This window comes from Phoca vitulina, unplaced genomic scaffold (assembly GCF_004348235.1).
Source record: "Phoca vitulina isolate PV1807 unplaced genomic scaffold, GSC_HSeal_1.0 scaffold4, whole genome shotgun sequence".
NCBI lineage: Eukaryota > Metazoa > Chordata > Mammalia > Carnivora > Phocidae > Phoca > Phoca vitulina.
Window position 1 is genome coordinate 15,476,799 of NW_022589707.1, and position 11,617 is coordinate 15,488,415.

Sequence of the window (11,617 nt, forward strand, 5' to 3'; positions counted from 1 at the left end):
AAGAAAGAAAGAAAGAAAGAAAGAAAGAAAGAAAGAAAGAAAGAAAGCTACTGCAGGAAACCTAAGTGAGATATGATGGCAGCATGGACTGGAGTTATAGTAGAAATAAAATAAACAGAACTGGGTGATTAATTACACCTGAAATGCAAGCGAGAAGAAAATTTAAGGAAGATGCCCAAATTTCAGGTTTGCCTGACTGCATGGATAAAGATGCTATCACTGAAGGAGAGAGAGAACACTCCAGGAAGACCAGGTTGTTCTATTTTGTTTCACCAGGGACTGGATAGTGGGTGTGCAAAAAGTAAGAAAGGGTTCTGGATGCTTAGTATCTGGAAGTCTTGGTAGAGAATGATGAAAAAAAAAGGAAAATGGGATTAGAATTCAATGGAGAAAGTTGGCTACAAAAACTTAAAAAAGAAAAAAATGTTTAACCTCCAGGGTCAGCCATAAAATTGCCCTAGACATTTCTATCCCTCACCATCACCTAAAATCTTTTTAAACAGCTCAATATACAACCTTTCAATCCGGGGGAGGGGGGGAAGGGGGAAGAGACTTAAAATGTCATGCTGGGGAAAATAATGAATTGGTGTACAAGAATTCCAAATATATTGAGATATCAGATGTTCCCGATTCTGATAGTGAATAAATGACAGAGGCCGCCTACTTGGGAAGGAAGAATGAAGCACCAATCAAGGGGAAAAGAAAGTAGAAAGAAAAGGCTGAAATTCATTCATCGCATGAATTTTCACAGCTTAAACACGTTTATCTTTACCTCTGGACAAATGGCTGTTCTTGGCCTTGTCTGCTAAGGAAATGCAGAAATAGCCCCACACCTAAGCCCCATATCAGAAATCGTGGCTTCCACTGCCATCAGGTGGTGGCAGTGAGGAAGAGCACCAACCAGGTTCTTTGAGCCTGGGAATGCCTATACCAAGCCCATGGTATAATTAATCTGAGATCAAAGACCTAAATATAAGTAGTAGTAGAGGGCAAACTGGTAATAGTCTTTGGTAAGATTTATCTTCAAATCAGCCAACACACAAAAATACAAGTTTTCACTATTAATTTGGGGTAAGAAAAAGGATTTCTCCTTTTTTTCCTTTTTTTAAAGATCACATACTTGGCAATCCAGAATACCCAGTTTGATACTATCACCTCAAACCCAACTCCTGGTAGATTACATATTTGACTATTTAAAACTGCTTCAATGTTAATTTTAATGGCACACAGAAATGTTAATGTGCATTTCTAACACACATCAATAACCTCATCACAAACAAGTGACTGTCTTCATTCAATGTGCAAAATTCCCTTTGTTATCTTCAAATTAATCAAATAATTTTTGACTACTTGGAAGTACAAGCATGCTAGTAAAACGAATTCAAAAACCATCATGTTCTCAAAACTCATCGGTTAAACAAATACATCACTGATAAAATCAACTTCAACATTATTCACAAACAATATGGTGAATGATTAACACATCATTCCTGATAGTTCTCTTCAAAGTAGAAATAAGCTTGCCCAATATAATATTTGACATTCTGTGTAGTATTTGCTTCCCTATCTTCCCCCTACGATACTTCACTTACAAATGTTTCTTTTTAAAATCGTCTGCACACACACATCGATTTGATTTGTCTTTGTTTTTTAGGCATCTGAACCCAAGGATAGGAAATTGTAGGTCAAAACGTAAAATAATCACATTAGGTGCATTTTTCCAATTCTCAATCAACTGTTTTTATATAGTAAAGGCAGCATAATTTTGTCACTAAGTAGATTCTTGATCTTCATTTTCTCCCCTTAAAATCCCGATCACGCTCGCCATTCTGCTCTGGACATTCCAAAATATTAATAATTTAACTAGTTCTTGCTAATTCTCTTGGTTCTGTTTCCCACCCACACCCCAACACCCCCTCCCGTCCCCCTTACCCCACCCCCGCGCCTTTCCTCCTGCTTTGTCTCAGAATGCCTAACTCTTACACACTCGAGGTGTTTTTTACAAAATCACTCTTTGGAATGCTCTTCCCTCTTCTCTCCTCAATCTAGCACCCTTTTAAAAATAATTTCTCAAAATAAATAAATAAATAAATAAATAAATAAAATAAATAAAAATAATTTCTCAACAGCTAGGCGCCAATGTCTTTCTTTGACAAGATAAAACTGCGGAAGAGGACGAGACTGGGAACAGAATAGGCGAAATATTTAGGAATGTCAATGAAACAGCGGCCTCTCCTTTGAAAAGAAAAGACAACTCTCAGCACAGAGCTTTCAACAAAGCAAAAATACTTCCTTTCGCTGTGTTCCTGCTCCTTCCCTGACCTCAAAGACACCTTTCCTTTTCTCTATGCCCCAGTCCCTCTGCTATGCGTGGGGCCTGCCTTTCCTCCTCCCAAGGAAAAGAAAGCCAGGGAGAAAAGAAAAGGTAGCAGTCGCCTTCCTACCGCGCCCGCAACCTGTCAGGACCCTGTCCCACGACTCACCTGGCAGGTGCGGCCGCCCGGAGAGTTGCACGAAGCGGTTGAGCTGGCCAGTCCCCCGACCCCCGCTGCCCCCACTGCCCCCGCCGGCCCCGCTACCTCCGCCGCCGCCGCCACTGCCTGCGGCGCCTCCTCCCCGCCGGCGGTTCCTGTCCCAGCCCTGGGCGGCCGACATGACCCGCTAACGATTGCCGTAGCTGGGTCCCGGCAGCCCCTGGCCCGGCGGCACTACCCGAGCCTCCTTCCTGGGCTCCTCAAGAGACCCGGGAGACAGGGGTAGGGGGAGCGCCCTGTTCTCATCAGTGACCAATGACTGGCTTACTTGGTGACAGGCAGCCAATAGCCAGCCGCCTTCTTGGTAGGTGGAGAGAGGCGGGGAGAGACGTGGTAACCATAGCTATGGCTAAAAAAAAAAAAGTGGGGGGAGAGAAAGGCAGAAGCAGCCACTCAACACACGCATCAACCGCGCTAAGCAAGCCCGCGTCGCGGCGACTCCTGCGGGATCAGGAGGGCCAATCGAAGGCCGAGTGAGAGAAACCACTCCTGCAGAAAGAGTTCCCGCGACAGCCGGTCCTCCAGGCACGGTTAGGATTCAGGAACTCTTTTCATAAACACCGAAATCAGAAATAGGAAGTAGGATAAGCACATAATACACATATTTGGGAGCAATACAGTGTTCCGCCGGCTTTGCAGACTGAGATCCCTTTCCCTGACGGTTGACATACACAAAGGGCTCTGTTGGAAGAGGAAAAAACCAGAGGCGGAGTCGAAGCTTAAATCTAAGAGCGAGGTATTCCTGGGTTTCATTTATCTGTCTTTGAGTTGACTGGCTGAGCTCCTCCCTTAATTAAATACAAGCCACCTCCTAAGCAAACAAATAATTTTAAACCTGGTTAATAAACATGAAAAATGTTCAAGCTCACCAGTAATCAGAGAAATACAAATGAAGACCCCAATAAGAAACCATTTCTGGCTTATTACGTGAGTGAAGATTTTTAAAATAACACCTAGCAGTGAGAAGAGTGCCAAGAAAAAGGTACTTCCCAAAAATGACTGATGGCTATATGAAAATGTTTTTGTTCAATCAAACCTTTTTTTGCTTGTAGAAAATTTGAATCACCAGATATGGAAGATCAAGATCGAAGAAAAATGCAGATATACAGATCAGAAATTCCTATTGTTCCAAAATTAAACAGAAAACTTGGCTTTGAACTTACTGGGCGCAGTGCTAAGCAGGAAAATACAGATAGTTTACTGATGTTTATCAATGATAAGGGAAAAGCGTATGTATTCTTCAAGAAAAACAAAACTTTTCAAGGTTCTTAGATATGGTGGCTTTTTTTTTTTTTTTTTTTTTTTTTTTAGTGTAAACTTTTATATAGGAGAACCTTATGTGATGCAAGGAAAAAAGAGAAAATCTGCTGTAGCTGAGGATGCATAGGCTTTTGGTCAAATTTCATGTCACCACTGGCCCCGCCTCATTTTCCTACTTTTAGTCCCTCGGGGCAGGTGTTTTACCCAGTAAACCCTATCACACACTGCTTATGAAAATGTTTGAGACCTGGAAAAAAAAAAGGTGATGGCTCTAAAATATGAAAACTCAAAGTCAATAAGTGCTAATTTTTCTAAAGAAACTGTACCATTGAGTAAACCAAATAGTAGATGAAGGAAATTTTCTTTTTACAGGAGTATTCCAAGGAATAAAGAATGATACAATATGACCATTTTGCAACCCCTGATAAATTTATCAACCTATTGAACAGCCACCGCTAGCATCACAAAACGAAAGATGACATATATGTGCCTCTAGAATAAACATAACTATGAAGCAGTCTTATCAAAAAAAATTGAACCTGAATCTCATCAGGTATCTATATTTAACTACCAATTTATAAGAAATACAGAGGATAGAGGAATATAAAAAAATACTACAGCGATGCAAACAGCAAAATCCAGACTGTGGAAATTCTACAGGATACACAAATTTCTTCAACAAATAAATTACAAAGGAAAAAGATACTTGGAAGAAAAAATCTATAGGATAAAAGACTTGTGATGGTGGTATAACTCCATGAATATACTAAAAATCATTGAAGAGTAATGGTTGCATAACTTTGTTATCATATTAAAAACCACTGCATTGTACACTTGAAAAGGGTGAATTTTATGGTGGATTTTATGTGGATTATATCTCAATTAAAAAACTTAATATAGGAAAGGAGGAATGGATGGGGAGCTAGATGAAACACATTTAACCATAAGCTGAAGCTGGGTGATGAGGACATAAGAACTGTTCATTATACTGTTCTGCTACCTTCATATATATTAGAAATTCTTCATAATAAAAAGGAAAAGGGGCACCTGGGTGGCATAGTCCGTTGAGCGTCGGACTCTTGATTTGGGCTCAGGTCATGATCTCAGGGTCGAGCCCTGATTCAGGCTCTGAGCTCAGCATGGAATCTGCTTGTCCCTCTCCCTCTGCTCCTCCCCCTGCTCATACTCTCTGTCTCTCAAATAAATAAATAAATAAATAAATAAGCAAATAAAATCTTTTTTAAAAGTCTACAAAAATAAGATTAACCAATCAACTGAAAACCATCTCATGTAGTTATATAGAATATATAATACACATATAATATGTATGTAATAATCACTTTTAACTCCAGAAACAAAATGAAACTTTTGTTCCTAACTAAATTTAAAATTATTAAATTATTTTAAAAACCTTCTAAACAGGTTGCCACCAAAACTTTTTAATGTGGAATATAAGTACACTTTGATGGGTATTGACAGGATTTGCAGAGGGGTCTTCAAAATAAGTGCATGCAGGGGCACCTAGGTGACTCAATCCGTTGAGCCTCTGGCTCTTGATTTCAGCTCAGGTCATGATCTCAGGGTCATGAGATCCAGCCCCGCATTGGGCTCCACACTCAGCCAGGAGTCTGCTTGAAAGTCTCTCTCTCCATGTCTCTCTGCGCCTCCCTCCCCTCCCACCCCTGCTCTTTCTCTCAAATAAATAAATAAATCTTTAAAAATAAGTAAATAAATGCGTGCAGGCACACCTGGCTGGCTCAGTCATAGAGCATGTGACTCTTGATCTTGGGCCATGAGTTGGAGCCCCACATTGGATGTAGTGATTACTTAAAAAAAAATTTAACAAAATGAGTGTACGCAGACAATATGTACCTGCTAACATAATATGAAGTACCCGATACCGCCTATCAAGTCATCATACCAAAAACATTCACTGGAATCTAATCAAGATTTAAGCTCTAACTTCCAGTTTACAGGAACTTTCAGGGCACAAAGGAACAGTTAAATGACATGTAAAACAATCAAACAAATCCAGGGAGACAATCTTTGCCATGCCTAGCCTGGTTTCATCAATAAGTCAATGTCATGAAAAACAAAATGAAATAACACAAAAACACAGCGGGCAGGTGGTGACCCCTAACAAAATAATAGAGGTAGGCAACGATAATCAACAGCTGCTCACATAACAAAAAAGAACAAGCAGGCAGTGTGTGTGTGCTGACAAGTACAATCATCGGTGAAATATTCTTGCCAAAAAAATGAATCCGAATAAAGTCAAACCTGTAGCTCTATCAGTTTACAGGAAATAAAAGGGACAGAGAATATGTTAAATAATATCTTGGGGATGTAATCTGCAAAGTATAGAATGTGGATAACTCTATAGAACAAACAGCCTAGGGCGCCTGGGTGGCTTAGTTGGTTGGGTGACTGCCTTCGGTTCAGGTCATGATCCTGGAGTCCCTGGATCAAGTCCCGCATCGGACTCCCTGCTCGGCAGAGAGCCTGCTTCTCCCTCTGACCCTCCCCCCTCTCATCTGCTCGCTCTCTCTCATTCTCTCTGTCTCAAATAAATAAAATAAAATAAAAATCTAAAAAAAAAAAAGAACAGCCTATTTTCTTCAACTTGATACTTTAAGAAGAAGGAAAAAGAACCCACAGATTAATAGAATTTTAAGAAATATATCAACCAAAAGCAGGGTGTGGACCTTGTTTGCATTTTGGTTAGAATAAGCCAACTATTTTTTTAATGGGAAAATTTGGATATTGGATTATATTTGGGAATTATTAAATTTTTAAGGTATTATGGATATATATTTTTTAAAGCCATCTTTTAGAGAAAAGATACTGAAATATTGATAGCTAAAAGGCTATGATTCTCAGATTTGCTTCAAAATCATCCAGGCAGAGGGGCATGGGAGACAGGATGAGAATGTAGATGGAGCAAGGATGGCCTGGAGTTAATGCTTCATGTAGCTGGGTGATGGGTAATTGGAGTTCACAGCACTATTCTCTCTTCTTTTGTGTATATTTTAATTTTTCCCTCATAACAAGGTTTTTCAAAATGGTTCTCAAAAGAACAGTGCTAAATTAAAGGGAACTTATAGCAAAATATATGGGATCCTCCTGAACAAATCAACCTTAAAAGACAATTTGGGGGCTAATGGGAAATTTTCGAAATTTGGAAAGGTTACTAGAGGATATTGGGGAAATAACACTATATTTGTTACGTATGACAATGATATCAAGGTTACTTTTTAAAATATCTTTATTTTTTAAATTACGCATAATTAAATATTTAAGGATGGACTATAATAACACCTCAAGATGGCAGGACCATCTCTACCCTCCTTGAGGCTTACTCATGAAAATAGCCTCACAAGCAGTTAGAGCTTGCAGTTCACACTAACTTGGAGAACAAGTCAGTAGGAATTAGCAAGAAGTCTGCATTGACAATATTTTCCAGGAAACTGTTTTATAAATGTTGAACACAAACAATGATTCAAACAAATTTCCAGGATTGTTTTCCAGCAGAGCTTCTATAATTACAACATTTGATGTAGTTAGAGACCAGAGGATTGGAGAGGAGTAAAAAGTACATACTACACTGGGAAATCTAGTTGTATTTATCATATTGACATCTTAAACTCAGCACTGGGGAAGCCAGTGCTTCTGAACCCTGACGCCACACTGGACTCGCCTGAGGCTGTTATGGAAAACACTGATGTTCAGTTTCCATACAGACCATTTGGATCAGAATCTACGGAGCACAGGCACTGGCCATATTTTTAACGTTCCCTGAGTAATTCTAATTTACAGCCAGGGTGGAGAACACAAGTATAGTCCTCTGTACCCCACCCAGTTTTATCACATGCAAAATGACAGTAATATCTTCCTTCTTAACAGCATGTGAGTTACTGTGAGAGACCAATAAAATAGTATATGTGAAAGTACATGGAGGGGCGCCTGGCTGGCTCAGTCAGTGGAGCATATGACTCTTGATCTTGGAGCCCTGAGTTCAAGCCCCATGTTGGGTGTGGAGCCTACTTAAAAAAAAATAAAAAGAAAGTACATGGAGGGTGTGCCTGGGTGGCTCGGTCGTTAAGCGTCTGCCTTCGGCTCAGGTCATGATCCCAGGGTCCTGGGATAGAGCCCCGCATCGGGCTCCCTGCTCCGCGGGAAGCCTGCTTCTCCCTCTCCCTCTCCCCCTGCTTGTGTTCCTTCTCTCGCTGTGTCTCTCTCTGTCAAATAAATAAAATCTTAAAAAAAAAAAAAAGTACATGGAAAAGTATAATGTTTTATGTAAATGTAAGATCATATTCTCACATTAGCAATCAATCGATGTATCAATGTATAGCAATCCTTTAAAAATGTTTACTTCTTGGACTGTTCATTAATTTGTTGCAGACTAACTATGACCCAGAATCACATAAATTCCTTGGTGAATAGTCAAAGGTGACTAACTGCTTGTCATTAGTCCAGATCAAATCAGCATTGATATTGAGAAGCCCAAACTAATGAGTCTTTAGTTTACTTAATTACAAAAATTACAAGTGTCTATACATATAAGCATTACACACATAAGCATTACACATATAGCTGTCATAGAACCACATGGTACAAATTGTAGCTAAGGTTAAGTTTGGCTGCCCAAGGAAAAGAAGGAAGAAGGCTCACATTTATTGATAACCTTTTGTGAACTAAGCACTTCTATGTATATCATCTTTATTCATGGAAAGATTAACCTACCATAGTATTTTGAAACATTAAGTCATGAAATCAGTTCAATGGGACATGACCAGTATTTCCTGGAAGAAGAATAAAAGTATAAGAGTGCAAGGGAAAAAGGGGTGGGGGGACAAAGGGATCCAGGAAGGTCTTGAAACACCTTGTCTCTAGGTATTCAAGTTGGAAGGGCCTGCTCTGAAGGGTTATACAAACCTTAAGTCCCTCTCTCACAGTGTTTACGCAGGCATTCGATCCACATAAGGGTAGGTGACCAAAGTGTTTACCAAAGTTTTAGGTTCTCAGAAGCCCAGTAACTTCAGCCTTGTCTAAGAAATTGATATGGAAATTCTGAAGGCAACTCTTTGCCCTACCCCACCCACATTTAAACACACACACACACCCCACTAATTTCAAAGCTTCCATGTTTCTTTGTGTAGCTCTAAATATAAAAGGCTGAATTTGCCTTTGATATTTGGAAAAAAGACCTTGGGCTTTACAAATGTAAAACCAAGATTTCATTCTGGAATAGGGAAGGAATGAAACAATTCTGCTTGAGATGACACTGGAAAGGCAAACCTCATTAAGGAGCTTAGACTGAATCCTAATGGAGTGAGGAGCCATTGAAGTCTTTAAGAGGTTACATGATCAGATTAATGTTTTCAAAGATCACTCCAGTGAACTGAGTTGAGGATTTCTTTTTTTTAAGATTTATTTATTTGAGAGAGAGAGAGCGTGTGCACACACACACACACACACACACACACACACACACACAAGCAGTAGGGAGGAGCAGAGGGAGAACCAGACTCCCCAATGAGCAGGAAGCCTGATCCCAAGACCCTGGGATCATGACCTGAGCCAAAGGCAGATGCTTAACTGACTGAGCCACCCAGGCACCCCAGGTTGAGGATTTCTATGGGAGGCTATCCATTGCCATGGGTGAACGTGCCTATAGGCAGCAGCCTCAGGAAAAAGACCTCTGCTCCCAGGTATCTTCTACCTGCCACACTAAAGAGCTATCATGTCACATTATGCATATTTGAGAGCAGTATCACAAAAGATTGGAATTCTCATTTAGGCTATGATTTAATAATAATTGTTTAGTAATATTGTTCTAGCACTAAACCATGTAGTCTTAGAATCATCAATTATAGGGGCATCTGGGTGGCTCAGTTGTTGAGCATCTGCCTTCAGCTCAGGTCGTGATCCCGGGGTCCTGGGATTGAGCCCCACGTTGGGCTCCCTGCTCGGCGGGCTCCCTGCTCGGCGGGAAGCCTGCTTCTCCCTCTCCCGCTCCCCCTGCTTGTGTTCCCTCTCTCGCCGTGTCTCTCTCTGTCAAATAAATAAAATCTTTAAAAAAAAAAAAAAACATCAATTATAAAGACAATGCTCGGGGCGCCTGGGTGGCTCAGTTGGTTAAGCGACTGCCTTCGGCTCAGGTCATGATTCTGGAGTCCCGGGATCGAGTCCCACATCGGGCTCCCTGCTCAGCGGGGAGGCTGCTTCTCCCTCTGACCCTCCCCCTCTCATGCTCTCTGTCTCCCATTCTCTCTCTCAGATAAATAAATAAAACCTTTAAAAAATAAATAAATAAATAAATAAAAATAAAGACAATGCTCTTGGGGCACCTGGCTAGCTCAGTCAACTCTTGATCTTGGGGTCGTGAGTTCAAGCCCCACGTTGGGTATAGCACTTATGTTAAAAAGTACAAATAAATAAATAAATAAACCTTAAAAAAAAAAAGACAATGCTCTTGTAGCAGTGTTTTATAACTGAAAGACTAAAACAGAATTAAAATTTATTGTTATTGGGCGCCTGGGTGGCTCAGTTGGTTAAGCGACTGCCTTTGGCTCAGGTCATGATCCTGGAGTCCCTGGATCGAGTCCCGCATCGGGCTCCCTGCTCGGCAGGGAGCCTGCTTCTCCCTCTGACCCTCCCCCATCTCATGTGCTCTCTCTCTCTCTCTCATTCTCTCTGTCTCAAATAAATAAATAAAATCTTTAAAAAAAAATAATAAAATAAAATAAAATAAAATAAAATTTATTGTTATTTAATAAGTTTAATTTTACACTTGACATCAGGAAAATGCCATAATGAGATGCAGTGATATATTACGTTAGTTTCTGCAGGCTAATGAGAACAGGACAAGGGCTGACATGTGAATATGGATTTGTGTCAAATGAAGACTGCATGACGTCACAGCAGACAATGCAAAAGCAAGTTTCACAGTGGTCCACATGTTCCAAGTCCAATAAAAAATGGAAGTTTCTAAAGAAAATTGAATAATGGTCAATCATTTTTTTTATTTTGGCAGGGGAAGGGGCAGAGGGAGAGGGAGAGAGAGAAAATCTTTTTTTTTTTTTTTTTTTGGAGAGAGAGAATCTTAAGCAGGCTCCAAAGGGGCTCAATCTCAGAACCCTGAGATCATGACCTGAACTGAAATCAAGAGTCGGATGCCTAACCAACTGAGCCACCCAGACATTGCCCCCCACCTTTTTTATGGTCATTCATTTTTAAAGTTATGTGAATGAGTCATTTGAACGTTTACTTATTTCCTTTAATAATCTAATAGAAAGTTCTGGGCTAAAATTAGACATTTTTCCCCAACATCTGCGATATTGAACTTGAAGTCCAGATATGATTTCCTGTTACCAATTCTAGCAATAATTGTCATATATTTACATTTGATTCAGATTAAAGTGACACTAAGTTAACTATAAGGGAACAAGACAGTTTTATGAAAATATTAAGTGACATCTCATTAAATTGACTTTAGGAGAACACTCTCTGGCAAAGATTTGTAAAGTATTAAGTCTGATTATCCCAAACAAGTAAACAAACATTGAAACTATTAATATCATTTTGTATTTTTGGTGTGGTAAGCTTATATGAATGGCACTGTCTGCATGTGTTAACACTATTGAAAATAAATTACACTAGGAGATTAATTAAAGAACCTAAACTGGGCCATATTTTTCTACTTTTCTCCAACATTGGTGATTGTAGCTCAGCAAACATCATTCATTAATGTGAACTGTTTTGAGTTTATAGTTATTTAATTTATAAGTTTATTCTGATTTTGTCTTATAAGCACTATA

General features: G+C 39.8%; 1 protein-coding gene across 2 annotated transcripts in view; it reads right to left on the reverse strand.

The window, feature by feature from the left end:
• Positions 1 to 2,790, reverse strand: part of KLHDC10 (kelch domain containing 10) — a 50,459-nt gene extending 47,669 nt beyond the window's left edge. Inside the window, exon 1 of one of the 2 annotated variants that reach the window (XM_032401573.1) lies at positions 2,484 to 2,790. In XM_032401573.1, coding sequence (XP_032257464.1) covers positions 2,484 to 2,655 — 172 coding nt within the window. In that variant the 5' untranslated portion in view covers positions 2,656 to 2,790. The remainder of the gene's footprint in view (positions 1 to 2,483) is intronic. The other variant, XM_032401574.1, reaches the window with a different exon arrangement.
• Between the last annotated feature and the right edge of the window lie 8,827 nt (positions 2,791 to 11,617).